The 25,677-nt window shown below is 39.1% G+C and overlaps 2 protein-coding genes across 3 annotated transcripts in view; both read left to right on the top strand.

Annotated features, from left to right (window-relative positions):
• Nucleotides 1-45: 45 nt before the first annotated feature.
• Nucleotides 46-6,284, top strand: npy4r (neuropeptide Y receptor Y4). Its single transcript, XM_026189157.1, has 3 exons — nucleotides 46-162; nucleotides 4,784-4,848; nucleotides 4,922-6,284. The coding sequence occupies exons 2-3, from the start codon at nucleotides 4,823-4,825 to the stop codon at nucleotides 6,192-6,194; spliced, it is 1,299 nt and encodes a 432-aa protein (XP_026044942.1). The 5' UTR covers nucleotides 46-162; nucleotides 4,784-4,822; the 3' UTR covers nucleotides 6,195-6,284.
• Nucleotides 6,285-10,418: 4,134 nt separating this feature from the next.
• The window catches only part of mcph1 (microcephalin 1), a 36,322-nt gene continuing 21,063 nt past the window's right edge, over nucleotides 10,419-25,677 (top strand). Inside the window, exons 1-13 of one of the 2 annotated variants that reach the window (XM_026189134.1) lie at nucleotides 10,419-10,560; nucleotides 11,813-11,877; nucleotides 14,806-14,897; nucleotides 15,698-15,816; nucleotides 15,973-16,057; nucleotides 16,553-16,664; nucleotides 16,740-16,871; nucleotides 16,974-17,054; nucleotides 18,067-19,164; nucleotides 21,364-21,479; nucleotides 24,532-24,569; nucleotides 24,685-24,847; nucleotides 24,922-24,999. In XM_026189134.1, the coding sequence (XP_026044919.1) occupies nucleotides 11,844-11,877; nucleotides 14,806-14,897; nucleotides 15,698-15,816; nucleotides 15,973-16,057; nucleotides 16,553-16,664; nucleotides 16,740-16,871; nucleotides 16,974-17,054; nucleotides 18,067-19,164; nucleotides 21,364-21,479; nucleotides 24,532-24,569; nucleotides 24,685-24,847; nucleotides 24,922-24,999 (2,148 nt within the window). In that variant the 5' untranslated portion in view covers nucleotides 10,419-10,560; nucleotides 11,813-11,843. The remainder of the gene's footprint in view (nucleotides 10,561-11,812; nucleotides 11,878-14,805; nucleotides 14,898-15,697; nucleotides 15,817-15,972; nucleotides 16,058-16,552; nucleotides 16,665-16,739; nucleotides 16,872-16,973; nucleotides 17,055-18,066; nucleotides 19,165-21,363; nucleotides 21,480-24,531; nucleotides 24,570-24,684; nucleotides 24,848-24,921; nucleotides 25,000-25,677) is intronic. The other variant, XM_026189135.1, reaches the window with a different exon arrangement.

Here is a 25,677-nt window from a genome sequence, read left to right as displayed (position 1 = left end):
ATAGCTGTGCTCCTCTCGCTGCTGCCTCTGACACAATCGCTTTGGTTGTTATAGTGCACAGCTTCTTCTCCAACTCTAATCCCTGAGGATTCACACCTGTTCAGAGCATCATTTTCTCTCATCCTGGCTTCACTGAAACTCATTTTTCAGCTAAACCATCACGTGAGTCCTTTATCTTTCTTTTTTTTAAACACGCAATATTGATGTATTGAATGGATTCATCATCTTTGTCGAGGGAAATCAGTATTGATTAGGATTCAATCAGCTATGAAATGAATGCTGTATTGTTTCTAGACTGTCAGCTTGCAGTGTCCAGAGACTGTAAGCAGGTGTAATGTAGGTCTCTCCTTCTACAAATATCTTTTCAATTATACAGTCTAACAAAAGCATCTGACAGCACGCATGTCTGGTGGTATTTATCCAAAAGAAAACGCAAACAGGGGAACAACATTGCATTCATATTTCGTGTTCTTTGTTGAAATGTAAAGAGAACCACATTGTGAAAGTATTTGTAGTAGATTTGAGAGGTGTCACCCACAATCCCTGACACCTCCAGCAGATAACAAGGCTTAGCTCAGGTTGAGCACACTGCACAGTGCCTGCTGCCGTTACCCTGATTATCACCGGCACAAGGCAATATGAAAGAAAATAGTCTCTGAGCAGCTGTATCGATTGCACACACATATTGGACTATTCTTTTGGATTTAGGAAATTTTTAGAATCTTGTAAGTGGCTGTACTGGTAAGAATGGTAAGAAGTGAAGCAGAAACACAACCTGTGATTGCAGAGGGGTAATTGAAAGACTGGGCTTTTTTTGTTTTTCAGTCAAGCATATATCTTTATTTTCATTTTCAAATGCATTTTACCTGCAGTACAGATTCATTACACGCAAAAAAACAAAAACAAAACCCCAAATCGTTCATCCCTTTGGAATAGCACATGTCAGACCTTTATAATCAAGTGCAGTGTTCAGCTATAATAAACTATTTTTCATTTCTCAGAAATATTACCTTTATATGACACTACCCTCAGCACTCTTTAGCAGGTAGATTAAGTGCAAGATTGCTGCTTAAAAGGTATATGTGGAATCCACCTTTCACTGCACAGTACAATGTCTTTTTAAAAATAAAAAGGTGAAGCTTCTCCAAGGAAAATTACAGCCTTGCCTTCATTTCTGTTTCATCTATTTTCTCTGAGATGGAGGGCACTTTTTGAGGCAAAGATAAGAATAATATGACGGGTCAAGTGGAGACAGGTCACAGTGTTCCTTACCATGCAGAGACTTAGCGCTGCAGTGTGTCCAACACACTAACACAACTACTTGATGTATGTGTTCCCCACAGCATCGCACAATTGCAGCATTAGCGGTTTAAAAATGGCTGTTGGTTTTCAATATTTCCTTTTCTTACTACTGCTGTACATGGTTTCTACTCACTGTTGCAGTTATTTGTTGCATGTAGTTACCGGTGACATTACACTTGCCTTTCCTCACCGAACAAAGGATGATCGATGCTGTGCCACCCTGCCTGCAGCTCACTCAACACACTGACACAGTAGGTTAGTAATGATGCAGGGTGAAGTGACTGATAGCAAAGTGTGTGCGCTGTTAATGGAAAGTGACAGTCTCGTTTTCTTATGGTTTTCATGGCACATAGCAGAGGTTCCAGGGAAGATGGCTACAGTCCATTTTTAGGATCATGACAATGTCATACCCTTTCATTAAAATAAATGAATCTAAGTCTGTGTATTCATAATCATTTTGATATCATTAGCTTTTTATGTTCAGTCTTGAGACCTGACTGTTGATTTTTGGACAAGGAATTGCAGCAATTATTAGTGTGAGGCCAAGTCGCTTACAAAAGAATGTAATTATCACCTTTTATCACCTGTACTCAAAGTCTTTTGTTATTTAAACTGTGAAAGCACTTCATATTTTCTTCCTTTTTATATAGGTGTCATTCTTACATGAGGACTGCAGTCAACCTGATATCTAAGACAAAGATAAATCTAGATGTTTAATAATTATAATGTTCAACATCTGGATTTAAAGTGTGGAGGATCGCAAGAGCAGTCGTTGGTCCTGACAGTTTGTCTCCACCACGTGCATTTTTTCTGCACGTTTTTCAGTCATCTGTCTCACAGGACTGACAGAACACATACTCTCTTATCTTCACCAACTCACCTGTCTACACAAGCACAGCTTCTGTTGTATTTTATCAAGTCTATTTTGCCTTTTGTAATGTACAAACATTCACTGGCCACTTTGTTAGGTACAGTGGTTCAACTGCTTGTTAACACAAATATAATCAGCTGTCACATGGACGCTAGTTAATATAGATATGAAGTTCAACCTTAGCATTAGAATGGGATGATTTAAAGTACTTTGAATGTCGCATGATTGTTGCTGATATAAGGGTTGGTTTGATTGTGTCAGAAACTGCTTGGATTATCCTACACAACTGTCTCTACAGTTTTCAGAGAACAGCCCAAAAAAGCCTGGGCTAAAATGTCGTATTGATGCCAAAAGTCAAAGGAGTATGGCCAGATTGCCAAGGGCAACGGTAACTCTAATAACCGCTCTTTATGACAGAGCTATGCAGAAGAGCATCTCTAAACACATTACCTGTCAAGCCTTGAAGCGTATAGGCCAGGGGTAGGGAACCCGAGAGCCAGTGTCCTGCAGGTTTTAGATGTGTCCTTAATCCAACACAGCTGGTCTAAATGGCTAAATTACCTCTTCAACATGTCTTGAAGTCTCCAGAGGCCTGGTGATGAACTAATCATTTGATTCAGACGTGTTGATCAAGGGTGAGATCTAAAACCTGCAGGACACCGGCTCTCGAGGCCTGGAGTTCCCTACCCCTGGTATAGGCAGTAGCAGAAGACCACACTAGATGCCACTCCTGTCAGCTAAGAAGAGGAATGCAAGGAATCTTCTTAGCTGACATTTCACACAAGCTAACCAGAAGTGGACAGGAAAAGACTGGAAAAATGTTGCTTGGTCTGATGAAAAAAATTTGATGGGTCAGAATTTTGCATAATAATGACTTGGGGGATATTTTTTTGTACACTCTGGGCCTCTTTATACCAACTGAACATCATTTAAATAGTACAGCCTACCCGAGTATTGTTGATGATCATGTTTTTTATGACCATATTGCATCTATACTCAGATGGCTGCTTACAGCAGAAATATGCATCATTTCAGAAATAGAGCACCTTTGGGATGTGGTGGAATGGAAGATAAACGCACAGCCAAAAAATCTGCACCAACTGTGTGACTCTATCATGTTAATTTGGACCAAAACTCTGAGGAATTTTTCCAGCACTTTGTTGAATCTCTGCCATGAAGAATTAATGCACTCCAAAGGCAAACGGGGGACCAACCTTGTACTGGCAAAGCGTAACTAATAAATGAGGCCAGTGAATGTAATACTACTTGTTTAGTGGGATCTGAGGACTTCCAAAATGTCAGGTAATATACGACTCAGTAGTGGGCCTGAATGAATCTTGTGTAGACACAGATTGACCATAAAGTGACTGCAATGACTCACACAGACCATCCATTACTCGCAGTCCTGATATCCTTGCTACACCAAAGAGCCCCTACGAATTTGAAGTCAGCAAACTAGCCAATGAGTCATCATAGTGTTTAGGATTTCTGCTCTGGGGACCCATGAATGTTAGTAAAACATTTCATAGTAACGCACTCATCCATTTTCTTTTGCTTACCAACCCCTGGACAGGTTCTCAGTCTGTCGCAGGGCTAACAAAGAGACAGACAAACATGTTCTCATCACTTAGATTCACCATTTAACCTAACCTGACTAACTGCATGTCTTTGGACTGTGGGAGGAAGCCGGAGTACCCGTGCAGACACAGGAGAACATAAAAAACTCCACACAGAAAGGCCTCAGCCTGAACCCGCAACCTTCTTGCCTTGAAGCAACAGTGCTAACCACTGTTCCACCCAGGAGCGTAATTTCCAGGGGGGTTAGAGGGGTTATGACCCCCCAATAATGTGGCTCAAGAGTTGGGAGTTCGCCTTGTAATTTGAAGGTTGCCGGTTCGAGCCCCGGCTTGGACAGTCTTGGTCGTTGTGTCCTTGGGCAAGACATTTCACCCGTTGCCTACTGGTGGTGGTCAGAGGGCCCGGTGGCGCCAGTGTCCGGCAGCCTCGCCTCTGTCAGTGCGCCCCAGGGTGGCTGTGGCTACAATGTAGCTGCCATCACCTGTGTGTGAATGTGTGTGTGAATGGGTGGATGACTGGATATGTAAAGCGCTTTGGGGTCCTTATACGGACTAGTAAAGCGCTATATAAATACAGGCCATTTACCATAATCAGACGCAACCAATATAACCCCCCCACCACCACCAATAAAATTATGAATTATCTTGCATAAATAGGCTGATTTTCTTTACTCATTTCAGGTATTACCAGCAATATAGTAGCATATTTAATCATCTGGGAATTTACCCAGATTTATTTATTTATTTAGACAGAGATCTTGCTGTCTTGCCCCCCAATGTTCAGCACAAAGCTACGCTGATGGTTCCACCCCATCAAACATTTATTGTACATATAATTGAACTTCCTTCAACTCTATCAGGCACTAATTCCTCACACATGTAGTTTCTATTTTTTAGAAACAGGATCAGCTTAGTTCTCCTTCATTTATAGCAACAGTATCACTCCTACATATACACATTAATTGACTTCTATAGTATAAGAGCAGTAGAATAAATGCATTTCATGAATCTGTGATTTCTCTCTTTGTTTCAGATGCATGTTTTCAGAGGGCTGGGATGGACAGTTTGATCCATGGTGCTGGTGACACTTCAGTCTTGGTGAGATGTCCTTGAGTGGCAACACAACCCAGTCTTCTTTGTCAGCGTCACCTTTTCCTTTGATCTTCAACAGCTCCACCCCTCCACAATCCTCAGCTTGGGAGAAAGAGCGAGCCAGCCATGGGTCTGTACAGGACTGGCCAGGGAATGAGACCCAGCTCCTCTCAGACTTCGCCATTCTGGAGCATGATGAGCAGTGCCACATGTCTCCTGTTCTGACAGCATGCCTTGTAGCCTGGTACAGTGTTACAATGGTGCTAGGGTTGGTGGGCAACATTGGCCTCATTTGCATCATTGCCCGCCGCAGAGAAAAGGTCAATGTCACCAGCATTTTCATCTGCAACCTGTCATTCTCTGACATTCTGGTATGTGTCTTCTGCCTCCCCTTCACTGTCATATACACAATCATGGACCACTGGGTGTTTGGCTCGCTGTTATGTCGCCTGGTGCCGTTCATCCAGTGTGTCTCTGTGAGTGTGTCAGTGCTGTCTCTAGTGTTTATCGCCTTAGAAAGGCACCAGCTTATCATTAACCCCTCTGGATGGAAACCAAGTGTTCCTCAGGCCTACATGGCAATTGTTCTCATTTGGATACTGGCCTGCTTCACATCTTTGCCTTTCTTAGCCTTTCAGCTGCTCACAAATGAGCCCTATACCAATGTAATCCTGCCCGTGTCATCGGTACATGACCAAGATTTTCCTCATGCTTATCTCAACACATCTCCTACTCATACATACAAAAACCTGTCTGCGCTTCAAAATTCATACCGTTCCCTCTTTTCTTACGTCCCCACCTCTTCACATATGGAAGCCTGTGTGGAGCACTGGCCATCCCAGGGTCACAGGGTCGCTTACACCACATGGCTTCTGCTGTTCCAGTACTGTGGGCCACTGTTTTTGGTCCTGCTCTGTTATGTTAGAGTTATTGTGCGGCTCCGTCACCGCAAAGAAATGTTGGACCGCGCCCGGACCCCCGAGTGCCAGCGCATGACCCACAGCCGCCGGATCAACATCATGCTGGTTGCTCTCATAACAGTCTTTGCCCTTTGCTGGCTTCCGCTCACCATCTTCAACGTGGTGTCAGACTGGAACCAGGAGGCTCTGCCCGTCTGTCACCACAACCTGCTGTTCTCCCTCTGCCACCTGCTGGCCATGTCCTCCACCTGCATTAACCCCGTCATCTACGGATTCCTGAACTCCAACTTTAGGCAAGAGGTGAGCGAGGTGCTCCTACACTGCCGCTGTTTCCCACTAGAGGAAGAGTGTGAGCAATATCCCATGTCCACTGTGCACATTGAAGTGTCCCATACCTCTGTGCCTCTAACCTGCAGGAGCAACTCTGTGTGACACTGATGCTTCAGCCTAAAGGATCCTTCTTACGTAAACTGTACAGTTGTAAGACAAACTGTTGCTGTTTGTTCTTACTTTAATGTCAATAGATCCATTTAAAAAGCAGCTTAAAGCTATTTATTGTAAATTTATATGTTTAAAAAAAAAGTTCACCACAAGTTTATGTAAAAAAAAAATCTATGTTTTGTGTTAAATAAATATTAACTGAACTTAAACTAGGACGAAACTGTACTTTTGTATGATACCAGTATGTAACATAACATGGTGCAATCAGTCAGCCCAGCAAGTCATTGAAGCCTTGTTTCCACAACTTTGGCTCAACTCAACTTTGCTATACTCAGTTTCTCATTTCCACCTCAATGTGCATGGGGTCGTTATAACAACGTCATTGTTATCTGACAAAGACAACAACGATGGAGGACATCGAAAGAGTGGTATAAGTCTATAAGTCTATGGGTTTTTCTCAGACTTGGAAACCACGGTGTTGGTTTTTGTTGCTGGGTTTCACCTTTCCATTTGCACCTAATGACAAACCCTAAAAACAAGGTCGAGTCCAGTCAAACAGGTACTTGTAGAAAACAGGCATTAGTCATTGACGCATTACTATGAAACAGATTCCCAAAGTGTGGGCTGGAGCCACAATAGGCTGCGAGTGTACTACAGGTACAGAAATTCCGTAAAATGGATTTATTTATTTAAAAAGTGAATAAAAATGATAAGATGCGGTTAGTTTGTTATATTACTTATTAATCCAACCTATATTTGCTTCTCTTGTATTGAAGTTTATATCCCAGTAGCAGGTGGGTCCCATATTGACCATAGTATTTTACGTATGACTTGGTAACTTTAGCAATTTCTAGCCAAAAGCCTGTTTATGTTTTTTGAATAACATTTTCAAGGAAATACATCTCTTTTTATTGTATTTTAATTGAAGTGAAATTTTAAAATGGGTGTGCCCCATGGGATCTTCTAGTTTTTAATTGGGCTGAAGCACTCTTGACTTTGGGAATCGCTGCTATAAACAATGGTGGTGCGGAAAAAGCAAAACTTTTTGAGGAATTTAAAGTAAGGGTTAAAAGAAATATCACGTCAAAAGAAATGCACAACACCTAAGAAAAAAATCTCAACACACCCACTGGTAAAATGCTGCCTGCAGTGGTGAAAATTGTAGTCAACATTTGCATAACAAAAAATACCTTTAAAGTGCAACGTTTTGTCAGTGGTTTAAAGTGAAGTGTTTCATACCGTGTCTTACTATGAGCAAACTGCAACTATAAAGACACTGAAAAAGGAGGTGCATTTAATCTTAACTGTTGCTTTTTCAGAATTTCATGCTTCATGCCATATACTATCTTACTGTATCCTGTTATTATGACATAAATCCAGCGGGTGTTAGCTTAACTGTGACTTATAGAATTACTGCCAGTTAAACATTTTAACACTTTAAATTTATGCTGGAATCATAGAACAAATCCATATTACAGTATTATCAACACCTACAGTGGTGACCAGAGATAAAGGGAAAACAGAATGAAAGAGTGGAGGACCATAGTAAATGCCGATATATTTATAAGGCATGAGTGGTCATTTGACAGGTATTGCAATGTTTTAAAAGGACCAGTGTGGTTGGGGTTGTTCAGTTCAGGTGTCTCAATGAGCCATCAGACACCAAGAATAGTCATTATTCGTTTTATTTTTTGCACCTGTTTTCTGTGACATGTCAAAACCTTTGCTGAATCATATTAGTTGTTTATTAAGTATAAAACATGTGTGACCATACTGTGGCCTTCAGACTCACCGGACCTCAAACCAACAAAATGCCTAAAGTAAACTTTGAAGTGATGTGTTACACGGTGGGACGGAATGCCTCTCATAAGGATTCTACTCATCCTTCCATACACTTTCAGAGACTGTGAACTGTTCAGAGACTGTTTGTGACAGAGATTGTTTCAGAGACTGTGCTACCAGTTGTGGTGGTAGCACAGGCCCTAAATATAAATGTTCATTTCATTTATCGTGGAACTGCACGGTGTGCCATTTTGAGACATATTAGACGCTTATGTAACAAACTGTTTTATGAGAGACCCCCTGCCGTTGTATTTCACGTATTTCAGTACAATTCAGTCTTTTATATTCATAGTATCAACCCTGTGAAATTTCTGTCTTAGCTTTCATGGTGAATAAAACACAAGGAGGGTTTTGTTCTGTGATTGAAGTGACAAATAAAACTGAAACTTACTAACTTATATACATTGTTAAATTGCAGGCCTTAATTTATTTTTGATGGGTTCAGTAAATATTGAAATGCTTGGACATCAAATGTGCATGGGCATGATTTAAACTACATCAAAATGTGTTAAATAACTTGTTTCGTTGAGGCAGTATGTTTATGTTGTTGCAGTAAGTGCTAAGTTTTGCCTGCATGTGGATTACTTAAACGTGTCTTATCTAGAGACTTACTTATGTGTGAATTTAATAAATTTATATTCCTTGAAAGCGTCACAACTAATATCTCAAATAAATGTCTGTTTTAACTTCGACTACATTGCCAAAAGTATTAACTCGCCCCTTGTGATGATTGATTTCAGGTGATCCAAACACTTCCGTGGCCACAGGTGTATAAATTCAAGCACCTTGGTATGCAGACTGCTTCTACAAACATTTGTGAAAGAATGGGTCACTCTCAAGAGCTCACTGAAACTCAGCATGGTACTGTGATAGGATCCCACCAGTGCAGCAAGTCCAGCTACTAAATATTCCACAGTCAGCTGTTAGTGGTATTATAACAAAGTGTAAGGGATTGGGAATGACAGCAACTCAAAATGGTAGGCCACAGAGCTGAGTCAACGGACACTAAGGCACATAGTGCACAAACGTCGCCAACTTTCTGCAGAGTCAGTCCCTACAGGCCTCTAAACTTCATGTGGCCTTACGATTAGCTCAAAAACATTGTGTAGAGGGCTTCATGGAATGGGTTTTCATAGCTGAGCAGCTGCATCCAAGCCTTACATAACCAAGTGCAATGCAAAGTGTCAGTGTAAAACATGCCACTGGACTCTAGAGCAGTGGAGATGTGTTTTCTGGAGTGACAAATCACGCTTCTCCATCTGCCAATCGGATGGTGGAGTCTAGGTTTGGCAGTTGCCATGAGAACAGTACTTGTTTGCATTGTGTCAAGTGTAAAATCTGGTTGAGGGGGGGTGTATGGTGTAAAGTTGTTTTTTGGGAGTTGGGATCGGCCCCTTAGTTAAAGGAACTCTAAACGGTTCAGCATACCAAGACTTTTTGGACAATTTCATTCTCATACCTTTGTGGGAACAAACTGGTTCAACCTGGCTGCACACCAGTGCACAAAGCGAAGGATTAGCGAGTTTGGTGTGGAAGAACTTGACTGGCCTGTCCTGACCACAACCCAGCAAAGCACATTTGAGATGAATTAGTGCAGAGGCTGCAAACCAGCACTTCTTGTCCAACATCATTGTCTGACCTCACAGATGCACTTCTGGAGTCTGCAGATTTCTGAATGTTCAGAAATCCCAATAAATACACTCCTAAACCTTAGGGAAAGCCTTCCCAGAAGAGTTGACGGTATTATAGCTGCAATCATATTAAACCCTATGGATTAAGAGGAGGATGTCACTAAAATTAATAAGCATGTCAATGCAGATAAGCCAACATAGTGTAGATCATGTGTCATGAATTTATATGTAATTCACCTGCAAGCTGCTTTTTAAAACAATCTTTCTATTATTTATTGTCTTTATTTATCTTCCTTGTTAGTTTTCAATTTTGTGATTAAATATATTAATTGTTAAAAAGATTTTTTTTGTTTCTTTTATTTCATCAAACTTATTTATTTTTGCATTATACTTACGAGTGTACATAAACAACCAACACAATAAACAAAAAAGCAGTAACTTACAAAATCTGATGGCTACCTTTTCTTTGCGCATATCAAGTAAAATTAACCGATTGTTGAATTAATTAATTAATTTTTTTAATTAGGCAGGCTAAATCGTGAGTTTTCTTCATGGAGCAAAACAGCAAGTGGCACAAACTCGTACTTTGTATCATAACGGTACCGCATAACACTCGTCTTCTTTGGATTAGCTGTATATTTTCAGCGTTTGCAGAGCTTAACCAAATAAAAACTGTGATTAAAGGACACACGCGGTTTAGTAAACCCTTTGTAGGGGCCCTACCACATTCCTTTCTAGACCGGAAGTGTCGTATGTCACACATTAACCAATCATAGCTGTTTGTCCCAGAATACATCATTTCCACAAACTGCACGCGCGAACAATACAAGCAGGAGTGAGTTGTTGGTCGAAACTGTGCGATTTAAAAGTGACTGCCACACAAAGTAAGTCAACGGCAACCTCTGGAAGTGCGTGTTTATATCTTCTTTCACGTCTTCGGACTCCTAAATGTCACAATAAGTGAAATGCGTGTGCCAGCGGAAGTATGAACCATAGACGGCCACCATGGTTAGCTTCGCGAGTTTAGCATCAAAATGCAGCCTAACGGTTTTGTTAACATTATTGGCATTCATTCATGCTCTTTGATAAGTGTTAAATTTAACGACTCTGCCCTATATATTTTACGTTACACAGTAACTAATGTTATATCCATATGTTTGATAACCTGCCTTGAGTCAATTTCACTAATAGGTGGTTTAGTTAGCTAACAGTAAAATTGAGCGTTTTAATAATTTGATTTAAAGTACGAGTTAGTACAAAGCTTAGAAGTCGTCATATATTTTGTATGTACCTCGCATAGAGAGTATATTCATAATTTGCAGTGCTGTGGTATTCGCTACAAGTTTAAGCATGTACCCCCAGCAAGCGTCTGTGCCTTGAGTAATTTATCAAGAAGTGCTTGGGGTAATTGAATAATTGATTTGACACAACATTACTACGCAGCTCGCTTGTTATTCTCAGTTCAGAACAAAGTTGTCAGGATCTGATACCCCAACTTCAGACAAAACTGAGATTGTTATTTTTGACCGTAAAAATCTGATAAACATGGTGTCTAACCAGATATGTTGGCCTCCAGAGACATTGTGAGGAACCTAGGAGTCATTTTTGATTTGGTGTGCTCATAAAACAAATGTGTTGGACGGGTTCCTTTTATCTGGGCAGTGTCTCTAAAATGAGAAACCTCCTGTTGCAGTACACCATTGTACTTTTAAGGTTGGGCTAAAAAAACCCATCCCCATCCATCCCAGACTGCCGCAGTACTATTGATGCTATTTATATAGTTAAATAATCAGTTACATTAACGTATTCCTGATTTGTGGCTTTGATTTCAACACTTGACACACTTGAATGATGTCTGTCATTGATACATTTCTGATGTAGTATGGACCCGGATGGACAATTTCCTTGTTTCCTTGTGTCACAGTAAGAATTTCTTTGGACTGATGAAGCTAAACTTTAATTTCAAAAAATGTCGGGGTTTTTTTTTTTTGAGTCCAATAAGTTAGTCAAGTGACTCGGTATTGTAAATAATATAAATCAGCTAGTTTTCTTGTTCTTAAAAGTGTGACAGAGTAAAATTCATGCGGTCTGCTAGGTCACAAGCTCACAGTATGTCTTTTTTTTTTAATTTTCTAGTATCTGTGTTTCGGAGGTAAAGAGGCCAGTAATGACCACAACGACCAACTCTTCAGTTCTTAAAGGTATTGCACATCTTGGTGTTATTGCAATTAGAGCAGGGCGATATGGCCAAAAATATTTATCACGATATATATTTGAAAATTTGCGATAACGATATAACTGACGATATAATTGATGCGCGACAAAATACAACTCCACAACATTACCAGCGCAAAAAGACAACCTTCCATTTATTTTCACTTAAACAAGAAGCTGGTTTTTATGTACATTAAAGCTTTATAAAAATGTAACAGTGCAAATGCAAATTCCTTGCTGAAAGTTTAACCAAAAGGCATTTCCAGTGGAAATGGGCTGACATATCCTGAGCATAACCATGTATAATATCCACTGAAGTTAAAGAGGTGCTTTGCAACATTAAACTGCAGTGTGCAGTACGTATTTTTCGGACCATAAGGTGCACAGGATTATAAGGCACATTAAGCGAAACAAAGCAGTCAGATAAATCAAACTTTATTAAACTCATTCTTCTTGCTTCCTCCACTTCTGTACCATTGATTCATTAATGTTGAATTCTCTGGCAGCTGCTCTATTCCCATGTTGTTGCAGTATATTAATGACTAACCTCGTATTGTGGATGGATTATCTCAGTTGTTCTCCTGACTGAAGTTTGGTCCGTTTACAGCATCCTGCCATGCGATTGCATTTGTCTCTAACCATGAGGAACCTTCACGTTAACTTTTATAAGTGGAAAAGTGTTAGTGTTCGTCCTCCAGCTGCACTGTTTATGTTATGCTAACATAGCTGTGTCGCTAGCGATTACGTAGCACATAATTATATACCAGCTAGCCCAACTTCAGTAACCCTACAAACGTCACTGTCATTTATGTTGGAAGTGATAGCAGAGCTGTAAGTTTGATTTTTTTTCAGAAATCTCTCAGTCAGAACTAGAGCTGGACGATAGAACGATAACGATATGTATCGCGATATAACTTTTACTCGATAGAGAAATTAAGCTATCGCGATAGACCTCGCTGCTCTTGTCCTCTTTAAAAAAAAAAAAAAAAAAAAAAAAGGTCAGCCAATCTAAATTAAGTAGCGCAGAGCCGAACCAATCACAGCCGCAGCGTCACGTCGCGTGACTTGTTACATACAGCACAAGTGCCAAGCCGCACGTGTGTTTGTTTGGGAAGCAGCCAGCGGGTAATGGAGCCAGCGCGTAATGGAGGAAATGAGTGTGCCGACTAGAAAAATCAACCGAGCGTGACCGAAGAGAAAACAGATGATGGTTCCAACGCCGGAGAGATTGTCGAACGGAAGAGCCATAGAAGTTCCGTAGTGTGAAGGTATTTCGGCTATTTCAAGTCTGACAAAAAATAGAGTAGCATGCACTGTAAATTGTGCCGAAAGCAAGTCTGGAAATACAATAAACTGGTGCATGCGTCACACTGCGCCACGTTATTGTTTCGGTGAAATGAATTTCTACAATACTGTTACTGTTAATTCTACTCTCTGCAGTGTTTAAATGCTTACATATACACACAGTTACTGTCCCTCCACACATACGACTCGGTTCTGCTTCTATGCCCCAGCTTTGTTTACTTTTTCCCACCGAGGCTTCTAGACTTCTGATTGGCCAACATTTCTGCACGGTTAGGAATCTAGCGCCACCTGCTGCTTTGGCATGTTCATAGCAGCGTTTTCCTTCATTTCTGCCTTTATGTGTGGACGGGATTATTTTTTAAAACGAAAACGGAAAATTTCAGTTTTCAGAAATACCCGTGTACGTGTGGACGTAGCCTCAGTCTCTGACTGGAAGCGCTAATTCGTCATTCGGCTTTTGTCAGACTAAAGTAACTGTTAAAACTGTTTGAAAAGCTCAGCTATACAACAAGGAGAGATTGAGAATTTCCTTTTAGTTCTCAGTTTATTTGATATTGACAAAAGTTAGTCAGTTTTGTCTGTTCTTCTGTAAAACAAACTAAGATTTATTTTTAGAATTAATATTTTGTTTCTAAGTGGAATTGACAATTTAGTCTGTTTCGTTTGTTCTGTTTTGAAACTTAAACGCTTTAGCGGCTGCCTTTTGTGTATTTTGCAATATTTGCCTTTATTTATCTGAAAAAGTCTCATGTTCCTTAAGTACATCTACCCTGTTGAACTTATTATGGGAAATAAATATTTAAATAAAAACAAGCTGCTGATTATTTCACATTTTACTTGTGAGCAACAGCACATTTAAATCTTACAAATATAGTTATTTGGCTTATATCGTGATAGATATCGTTATCGCCTGAAATGAAAAAAACATATCGTGATATGAAAAAATCTCATATCGCCCAGCTCTAGTCAGAACATGCTATATCATGTTTAGGTAACTAGCGAAACTAGCGAGCTAACTTCCGCTAGCTTCCTGCTAACTTCTAACTCCTTAAATGTAATAAATTTTGTTTTCATGGAAGCCTGGAAGTTAAACTTCATAGTTACACCTGGTAAAGCAGCAATGCAGATCGTTTTATTAAAGATGAAAGAATTTAGACAGTTTTTATTTTTTAACTCTCAGTGATGCTGCAGTGTTCGTTTGAACTGAGTTTAGGACCCAGATTACTCCCAGATTTAAGAGCATCTTAGTTCGACAAATACGACAATAACAACGGCCGCTTGCATGTTCTACAAAAAAATGTGCTTTGTCGTGTATCTGACGGACAAACACCAAACCAGTTCCACATCACTGAAGTTGCACCATTTGTACAAACCAATTCTGGTTCATCTGTTTCACTCAACAATCAGCCATGTGTGTATGAAAACAAAGGCACTGCGCATGCGCGTTTTACTCATATTCTATCGCGATATTTCATTTTCCTATCGTTGCCTAACATTATACCGGTATTACCGTGGACAGTATAATATGGCCCAGCCCTAATTGCAATACATCCAAAATGAGGTTTATGACTTTGGGTTTAAGTGTGCAACTCTGTTCAATGTATCTGCAGATGTTGTTGCCTATGTTGATGTGTGGTCAGCCGACAAAACAGGAAACTACTCAAAACCATTTGTTCAGCAGCTCCTGGAAATGGGAGCTCAGGTGAGACATTATTTTCACTTTAGTGTTTGTTGTGTTTACAGACTGTTTAAATAAAGTTGGGTCCATGCGTTTTTAGACAACAAGGCAATTTTGTAGTATTGCCTCTTTACACCATCAGAGTTAATTTTAAAGTAAACTGTCAAGATATGATTTATGTGCAGACTTTCAGTTTTCAGTCAAGAGGTTTGTAGCTAAGTACACTTTTAATTTCACACACAATTCATCCAACTACATCTACCAGCAGTCCATCAGTAACCACTGATAATGGTTGCTGATGATGTAAGCCACTTGGTACCCACTGGCAGCCATACACGCCCATGCTGTAACATTGCCTCCAAATGGGTTGGTGTGCTTTGGATCATAACCCGTTCCTTAATTTTGGTTTCATTTGTCCAATGATTCCATTTTTCCTGAAATGTGACGGCTCTTTTAGATATTTTTGGGTAAAGCCTTATGCTGACCTTGTTCTCAAGTGTTTCCATTCACCAAGACCTCAAAAAGAAGGTATTTCTTAACCATGAAAATAATTCTGTCATGATCCACATTAGTTGTTTTCTGTGGCTGGTCAGATCTTTCAATGCTCCTGAGCTGGCCAGTGCATTCCTTCCCTTTAAGGATTTACCAGAATATTCATTTTTCCATTTATTTTTTTATTTTTTTATTTTTTTTGGGGGGGTTGTTGTTTTGCTTTGCCTGCATTATTTGCATGAACATCTGTTTGGGGCTCATATTTAGATTTCTTGTAAGCAGCTAATTCAACAGTTGGAATCAACTCCAGGTCTTTTACCCTTGTTTTACAGGTATCAAAAACCTTCAATAAGCAAGTTACACATGTAGTCTTCAAAAATGGTCATCCAGCAACGTGGAGAAAAGCCAAAAAAAGTAATGTGCATCTCGTCTCTGTTCTGTGGATAGGAAGGTAAGAATTATACTCAAGAGGTTAGTAGTTTTGAATTTAAGGGTCCATCATGTTTTTGTTTGTTTTGTTTTTGTTTTTTTTGTTATTATTGTGCTGTCATGAAGCCTTTTTAAGGTGTTGTGTGCCTTTTCAAATTTTTTGTGAAATGATCTTCAGATGTTATGATGATGGCGTCCGTGTGGATGAGAAGTTATATCCAGCGTTAAATGATGAAAGCAATCCTGTGCTGAAGAACAAGAAAGTGAGTGAGATGCACCTCGATGATTATGTTTATCTTATTGTAAGCTGTAAATAAGCAGTGTGTTTATTTGGGATCACTAGTGTGAATAAATAAGTGTGAATATTCTCATTTCTATTTATCCTGATGTATAAATACAGAGAAGTCACTAAATTAAGTCTGATTGTTTCAAGGTAACACACTCTTTATTTTAAATATGTGTACCAGCTGTTATTATGCATTTAATCCCCAAAGACAATTGTGAGCCAAGAAAAACCTGCCAGTCAGGGAGTGGAGTGGTTCGGTTATGCTGTTTGTGCTATTTTGCTGATTCCCTTTGAGCAAGAAGTCACTGAAAATTAATGAAAAATAAATTAATTGTTGCTCTTATCACCTGTCTGTGTGTCCTGTTTATGTTGATCGTTCACCTGTGTGTTTACTGTAATCTGTGTGTTAAAATCAGTGATTTTCATCTAAAACTATTCAAAAATGTATTCTGTTTGTGTTTGCTTCACGTAGCATCGTTGCATGCAGCCAAAAGATTCTCCAGAGAGGACACCTGAAAATGACAGGCGCATGAGGAAGAAATTAGATAAGATGATGAAAGACTTTGCTCCAAAAGAACCAATAGGTAAAAGGCTATAACAGCAGTGGATTATTTTTATTTTTTTTTTGTCTGCCATTTCATACTTTCTTTTCTTCACAGTTACAGACGTGTCACCCATCATTATTGACGAGGAGAATGGAATAGTTTATAGCCCTGCTTTTAAAAGGTCAGAATATATGGCTCAGCGTTTGAAAGACATGAAGGATAAACGAGAAAACCTTTCGCCCACAGGTAAGTGCAGCAGCAGGTGAACAGCCTGATGGACTGACAGACTTAAAACACTTCAGGATCTTTGAAAGGAAGCCAACTCATGAAAATGTCACTGCCTTTCAGCTTCACAAATGGCTGAATCTCCCTCACCCACCAGATTGAAGCCTTCTCTTGGGAGCTCACCGAGTGTCCTCAAATTAATATGTAAGAAAACTGGGTGCTGTTATTGATATATCGATCTACAGGCAATGGTAGTGTGATATTTATCTTTCCTAACACAGAAAGTAAGCTTGTATATTGCTAAGAAAGGAAAGGGGTCTGTAATCGAATTTAGACAGGATGGTTTATTTTCTTTTTTCTTTTTCAGCCAGTTTTTCTTTTTGTTTTCTCAAATACAAGACCAGCATTGTTTCCCTCGTAACAGTAAGAGCTCTCAAGCCAGATTCCTATTTATAATGCCAGACTGTATCCATTAGATGCCCATTTAGTGCATCAGTAGGATTGGAAACATCAATAGTACATGTTTTAGTGAAATGTATTCATTTAAAATTAAACAGGAAATGTCTGAAGGGATTTCAGAAACAACCTGTAAGAGAGAACCTGTTGTATAGTGCTGCAGTTGGCAAACAAAATGGTACATCTTACATTAAATTCACCAATACAGTGTTGAGTTTCTGTGTACAGCGAATAGAATTAAATTTCACTGTTCCCTTAGGGACATCTTTATTGACTGTCTTGGATTGCCAAGAACAGAACACACACAAAGAAAAAGACACTGTAATCAAGAGGGTAATCAAGAGCCTTTGGATAGATTTATGGTGACTGCAGTACAGTGTTGCTTTGTAGTGTCCTCTCCTAAGAAGATATCCTGGTGTTTTTATTTTGTTATATATATATACAGTTCTCTTCACCACCTGTTATTTAGTTTTACCACTCCGGGCAATTACTGTGGGGGTGTAGTGTTCAATCTGGATGTGTGAAAGGCAAACAGCTGCCCGTATATTTTGTATTTACATACCGGTATTTGTATAAGGGCGAGAATTATTAGTAATCAGCCACACTGCAGAGCAAAACAATGGACAGAAGGTGGTTAAAATAAGTATGAAACAATTGATTTATTATTATTATTATTATTATTATTATTATTACTATTACTATTACACCTTAACATTTTTGTTTCTGTGTAAAGTGTACTGTTATTCTTTCTCCTACATAGATGACCAGTCAGACGATGATTCCAGTGCTTCTGTTCCTGAACTTGGTTACTCACCTGATAAGGAAGAGGGGAGAACACACACAGATGTCAGAGACCATGAACATCTTGAGCTGTCCCACAGGAAAGACTGCCTCTCACCCAACCATCATGTGGCTGAACAGGTCATAAGTGTGCCTGCCTGCCCTGACCCTGAGCATGAAGAAGGAAATAAACAAAAAAAGTCACGGAGGACCTTGGTTAGAAAAAAAGAAATGGATAAAGACAAATCAATAGATTTTTTACAAAGTCCTTGTCAGGACAGGAAGTCTGACAACAGTAAGAACGATCAGAAAGAAGGAACCCAATCACAGATAAAGTCACCTAAATTAACACCTAATAAATCTGAGAAAAGAAAAGAAAAAAACACAAAAGTAAACGTTATAGCAGAGACCAAATCCCATATTTTTCCTGACACTCTGGAATCCTCTAGCTGCCTCTCATCACCTGTACAAGGTGGTGCTGCTTCAGGACAGAAAAAACCCAAACGGGCTCAACAGTCATTTTCAGCATTGGTACGATCTTTCACTTCATCCAGTGAACACAAATGTGGCACCCCCGGTACGGCTGACAGAGGTGATGACATGTTTGAGGACTATTTCTCTTCAGCTAAACATAGCCAGAGAAAACGAAGACATCGGTCACTTAATCTACCGGTGGCAAGCGATATTAAAATACCTTTTAACTTGGATACTCTCCCAACGAATAGAAAACAAAGAAGTGAAATCTTTGGACCGAAGGGTCAAAAAAAGAGGAAACTGGAAGAAAGTGACACTGGTAAACATTTTGATCAGCAGTCTGAAACTAGCATTGAGACCCAAACTCATCAAGGGGAAGAATCTTTGCCTATGTTGGATAGTCCAAGCGTTAATAAAAAGCCAACGGGGAAAAAGCGAAGACAAAGTACCTCAACATTTACAACCATCGATAAAGCTACAAGTGAAACAACAGAAAGAAGAAGTGCATCAACTTCAGGCCAACAAACGATGTTGCCCGAGTTTAAAGCTGTGCCAGAGCTGCAGAAAAACTCTGATTTCAATGTTCCTTCTCAGATTGTGGAAAGTGAGTAGTATGGCTGCCAGAATTTAGAAAGTGTAATAATACAACCCCGGTTCTTTTAAAAAAAAAAAAAAAAAAAAAAGTTCAGATGCTATGTAAGAATTAAATAAAAACGAAAAAATGATTTGCCAGTCTCATAAAATGATCTTAGACATAAACTTAGACATTTTGCATTTCATGAAAGATATGAGCTCATTTGGATTTTGAATGCAGCAACACGTTTCAAATAGCATCGAATGGACAAGAGGTTTGAAAAGAAACTGCTAGAGAAATACTACTAAACTGATAAGGTTTGTTGGCAACAGGTCTGTAACTTTTATACAAAACATCTTAGGCAGAGAGTCACCAATCTGCATTAAAAAAAACAACTAAAACTTGTGGACCAATTTCAGAATATTGAAGTTTTGGAGACTATGCTATACTATGAATATCTTTTTCTCCAGTTACTGGAGAAATTAGGGCTAAAAATCGATACTGCATGCCTGTGATTTTTAGGCCCTCAGGCAGCCCTGCATTAAAACTGGCATGGTTCTAACAAGGAAATGACTGCATGGGCTCAGGAACACTTCTAGAAATCATTGTCTTTGAACACAGGTTGCCATGCCATCCACAAATGCAGATTAAAGCTCAGTGCTACAAAAAGGTCTTATCTGAACATGATTCAGGACTCATTTAAAGTGGAAAATTATTCTGTGGTTTGATGAATAAACATTTTAAATTTCTTTGGGAAACATGGATGTCACATCCTCTGGCCTAAAGAGGAACGGGGCAATCTGGCTTGTCAGCACTCACTTTAAAAGACTGCATCTCTGATAGTCTAAGGGTGCATTAATGCTTATGGAATTGGCAGTTTGCACATCTGGAAAGGTGTGTGGATATAGATAAGTTTCAGAGGAAAATCTGTTCCCACACAACAAACATGTTTGTGAGGGAAAGGTTTTTTTATTTCAGCAAGATGATGCCAAACTGCATACTCAATCTATTACAACACAGTGGCTTTACAAAGTCTGGGTGCTGAACTGACTTGTGAAATACAAAATCTGGAAAGAAGATCAAGGACTGTTAAGGAGCTAGAATTCTATGTCAGACAAGTATGGGACAACATTCATCTCTCAAAAGTCCAGCAGCTGGTCTCCTCAGTTCCCAGATGTTTATAGACTCATATTAAACCAAGAGAGGATGCAACACAGTGGAATACATGGACCTAGCTTTTATGAGACATGTTGCTGGTATACAATTCAAAATGAACTTTAAAAGAAAAACAAAAATGTAATGGTAAAATTTCTCAATTTAAAGATTTGAGATGATTTCTCTGTTCTACTGTGAATAAAATGTGGCTTTATGAGATTTGTAGATCATGACATTGTGTTTTTATTTACATTTTACAGTGTCTCAGCTTTTCGGGGGTTTGGGTTAAAAATGAACCCAGGACTAAGGCCTGGTCTGCTCTAATCACTTCATTATGAACTGAACAAATCATATTGATAACATGGCGGGAATCTTCACAGATGTTTATACTGTTGTCTGTAATCCCTGGGTTTGTGTGTGGCTTCACATGGCTTGCAGTATAATTATTTCAGCCAGTCTAAACATTTTTGTAATGCATGGTTCTTACAAGATAACATTAATAAACAAATGAGGCCTTTATGAAAGCTCTCTCATAATAATCTGTAGGTGTGTTTAACTTTTAAAGGCCTAATATCTTATTTATATATAGCACATAGTTAAATTAGATTTAAGTTGCACATAAAAGTGATCTTCCTATGTCACTGTGGGTTTTCTCTGGTTTCATTTTGCGAGTTGCAAGTTAGATTATTGGCTCCGTTTCCATATTTCCCAATGAATGCTGAGGTCTGACTCCTAAGATCCTCAACAGGATAAGTATAAACCTGGAGAAACTAAGTATGGATCAACAGATCATTTAAATTTAAGTGCTTTATTTACTGTCCAGGAACTAAATGAAGTAAGCACGTTGTAATCCTGGGCAGCCTGATCAGTTAAAATTATAGAGAAATCAAAATGCACAGTGTCATGTGGTAGTAAGTAGTGTAAAGTTGCAGCTTTCATTTAATGTTTCTGTGCACAAATGCGCAGACATGAATGCACACACATACAAAACAGCACCTGTTGTGTGATAGCTCGTGTAAAACCACCCCACCACCACACACACACAGTTTTAAATTGTCTTGTTTTCCAATGTAGGTAGAGGAAATGAATGTACAGTTGCAGCTGGTTTTGCAGAGAGCCTAATTGAAGCTGAAGGAAATTACAATAAGCAAGTCAGCTTGACTCTACAGAAAATGGTTAACAAAACAAAGGTAAGAAGACTTCACATCTGTTCTAAATGTGTAATTGAATTCAACTCTTCAGTTTGACAGTTTAGTCTCCATGCCTTAATTGAAAGACATTATTTTTGCACTGAACAATGCGTGTTTACGGTACATTTCCTACTGTGTTGTGGGAAAATTGGAAAGCAATTGCAAAAAACAGGATGTTACAAGTATAATGCCACCAGTGGGAGGTTTACTGAGTCATTAAAGATATTGCTCGTGTATGGGAGTTTGCAGTTTTAATTATAAATCTCTTATTTTCTTATTTATATAGTCGCTTTCTTTGTTGTGCTTTGTTGCCAGCTAAATTGCCTATATTAACCCTTTCAGACACACATTGATATTACTTTTCTTTCTTTAGTTTAGTGGCTATGGTTACTTCCAGCTTACAGCCAGTGTGGGCTTTGTACAGCCCATTGTTTATCTTCCTTCGTCACATAGATAGATAAAAGGGAACATGGTGTAAGAGAACAAAAAGATTATTTTCCCCATGTTTGTCTGTAATATAGGAAGTTTAGGAAGTAAACCAAACATCGCTTGTGTGTGTAACTTCCTAATAAGTATTTCCTCCGTAAGGTCATACACTTCCATGGCTGTAGGCGTTTGACGCTACTGACGGTACTGTCGGCTCCTTAGGGTTTCCTGTGTTTTGCCTCTGTGATGGTACCATACAACTTCCTTGCTTGTGAAATGCACCTGGGTTGTGTTTTCGTTACACTCGTAACCTCAACAAGCTGTAGATGAAAATGATGTCATATCCCCGGAGGATCTTTTATTAGTTAACTTTATTATAGCTTGATTACAAAGAGGTTGTAATTGTTGTTTTGGTTTTGTAAAGATTGTGATGATGGATTAATCTCCCTATAGTCCTGGGAAATACAGTCATCAGAGATAATTTCTTGTCTTATCTTTAAAAGTGCTTATATAAAAGTTAAAACTCATATTACACAGCTTTAGGTTAAAACTGCAAATTTGTAACATAATTTTAAAGTTCTGGACATGTCGTCAGCTTATACTTATTAAATACAACTCAGATATTAATGGGACCTTTGCTCTTCTTTTGTCTTACACTTCCTACCTTTGCGTGTTCTCAGATATCTCACAAAGATGCAGTTCTTTAAAAGATCATATTTTGGCATTGTCAGTTTACTTTGTGATTTTATGTCTAAGGCACTAAAGCTGTGGATGTACACTTACTGGTCTCTTTGTTAGGTACACCTTGCTAATACTGGGTTGGATCTGCTTTTGGTTTTTGCTTTATTTCTTCACTGCACAGAAAAACAGCAAGATGCTAGAAACATTGCTCAGAGATTTTGGTCCATGTTGACATGATAGCATCACATAATTGACCACATTTATCAGCTACACATTCATGTTGTGAATCTTGCGTTTCGCTACATCCCAAAGGTCCTCTATTGGGTTGAGATCAGGTGAAAGTGTTGGCCATTTGAGCACAGTGAACTCATTTTGTTCAGGAAACCAGTTTTAGCTTTGTAACATGGCACATTACACGGAATCACTGACTTCTTATCAATTCACATCCCTACTCAGAGAATTTCCACGTTCTGCGACCCTTCTCTGTAAACCCTCTTCTGGCACCAACAATAGTGCCACTTCATCATCTTTCTTCCCCACTCTGTTGCTCAGTTTAAACAGATGTACCTATCAAAGTTGCTGGTATATCATCCCTATCGTTTTCCTAGTTTATTATAGGTTAAACAACTCTCTAACATGCTCAAGAAATATTATGTAAACCTCACTAATGTTCATGTAAATTATTCTGTGTTGCAGCAAGTAATAACCTGGCTGTTTTATTGTTGTTGGCTCTCAGTGGATCCAGTTGATCTCTCCGTGATTGTCTGAACTGCTTCATTTTAACTTTGTGCTGAATAGTTGCCATCAAGGAGATCTAGTCATACTGAGAAGAATTTCCTTCATTTGTGCTGCAAGTGTTTGTGCTCTGCCGCTTTGCTGGTTCACACCAGCTCTTTGTCAGAGGCTAATTCATTCTCATTGCCCTTTACTTGTGCCAGAACATGACCACTGCATAAGATAGAGTTTCTTTAAGGCTACTTTCAGAGTATCTGCACATACTTTCAGTTGTTTGACTTGGCTTGAAAGAATTTAAAATGAGCTTGTTTCATCAACTTTTTTTCCCCAGTCATTTAATGTCTATAAAATAAATTGCAATATCAAAATAGTGACACAACTACTGACTGCCTTCCCAAGGGGCCTTCTTGGTGATAATGTGTTTTTTGACCAGCATGGTGTCAGCTCGTGGACGGTTTTGGCTCTACTGTTCTCAGCAGACCTTAACCCCTGACTTCCAGCTTGGTGGGGGCTGACATCAGTGTGTGGCAGGAAAGGTCTGGTGGTCCTGTTTGTGGTTAGGTGTTTGCGCTGCTGATATTTTTCTGTATTAGTGCCAGGCATGTGGTTAAATAGACCACATCCACCAGGCTGTACATTTACTGTTGTTACAGTAGTCAGCGTCTCTGAAAGTGTTTTTCATCTTTCCATGGCCTTGATGTTTTTGCATCAATGCTACAAAACATTCAGCTGGTTTGTAAAAAAAGTGCATTGCCACTGAAAGAAAAACTCTTTTACTTGTTCAGTGCTGCATCATTCAACAAAAATCAAATTACAATATTTACACACAAAAGAGATATAATGCGCAGTTTCAGTTTCCTGGTCTCTTTGTGTAGCTGCTGCTTGGCTACTTTAAAGTGAAGATTGTTGTTCACAGATTTCTCTCTTCCTCTCTGATTTGTGTCCCTATTAAACACAAGCCAAGAAACAAATGAATCCAAATATTCATTTTTAATCAAAACGCTGTATCTACTCCACTTATGCTTGATTGCCAAAAATGTGATGGCTGTTCCTGTAACACTAAGAATTATAAGTAGCCAAGAAAAATACAAGAGGTGTGAAACCAATGAACACAGACATTTCAAACATTTACTGGCAGTGTGTGGTTGTCATTTATGTGAACACAGATTTGTTCATTCTTGTAAGCTTTGTGGGTTCATGTTTCTTGCAGGCACTGAGAACACTCGTCATGACAAGCATGCCTACTGAGTAAGTAGGCATGTGCTTCTTTGAATACCACCAGCTTCATATTCTTTAATTTTATTGTGTTAATTAACAAGTTGGTAAAAGAAGGCATCTAATTCTTATTATTCGTCTCTTGTAGGAAGCAGAACACAGTGGTTCAAGTGGTGAAAGCACTCGGTGGTTTTTTAATTGTTGACTGTGTTTGTGAAAGCACAACTCATGTGGTGTCTGGGGAACACAGGCGGACTCTCAATATTTTGCTGGGTATAGCTCGTGGCTGCTGGATCCTCTCATTTGAATGGGTACGTGGACATTTGAAATTATTTCAAAGTTAAGATGCAGGGTGATTCTGTCTTATCTCTAATCTTTTGAGTAGATACTCTGGTCTTTGGAGCAAAGGCAGTGGATTCCAGAGGAGCCGTATGAACTTTCAGATCAATTTCCTGCAGCACAGGTAAGTTCAGAACTACTCAAACAGTACTAGTAAAAGGGTCTTTGACAGATTTACTACCAGCATTGAGTTTACAGGAAAGCTTTTTATTTTTTCCAGTAGGGTAAAAAAAGCTGTATCGTCTTATCTTCACATCGTTATTGGTTTAACTAGTTCAAAATCCTCTTGAGATTAAAGCCTTTTTCAGATATGACTCAACAGTATTAAATAATCTCTTCTCCAATTTATTACTCTCCAAATGCAATAAAAGATATTTTTTATTTTTCCAGGACATATATTTTAGAGATTTTAGTGGCACCTTAAACATAATCTAGAAAGCATTCCACTCATGCTTTAAGTCTCATTACTGCCAGTCATCCATTTACAGTAGGCTTGTTTTTCCTAAAGCATCCTGTGTGAATTGTGGATGTTGCCTCTTCCTGCACTTGCCATTCATGAATCACTGTCCTGTCCTGCCCTGCAAGGAAAGACTTGGGGTCTTAATGTAGACGAATGTCAGCATGTTTCCTCTTAAAATTGCCTGATGGCTTTTGTTGTGACAGATCAAATATTTTATATCCCCATGGCCTTTTATCATTTGGCACACCACATGCTTCCCTTTTTCATTCAATTCTTGTGGCCTCTATTGTGTGGTGTGGTGTTCCTTCAGCTGTGGCCAGTTAATCATAGAAACAGATTTTA

This window comes from Astatotilapia calliptera, chromosome 13 (genome assembly GCF_900246225.1).
Source record: "Astatotilapia calliptera chromosome 13, fAstCal1.2, whole genome shotgun sequence".
Classification (NCBI taxonomy): Eukaryota; Metazoa; Chordata; class Actinopteri; order Cichliformes; family Cichlidae; genus Astatotilapia; species Astatotilapia calliptera.
The sequence above is the reverse complement of the archived record's forward strand: the minus strand, read 5'-3'. Positions and strand labels throughout refer to the sequence as shown.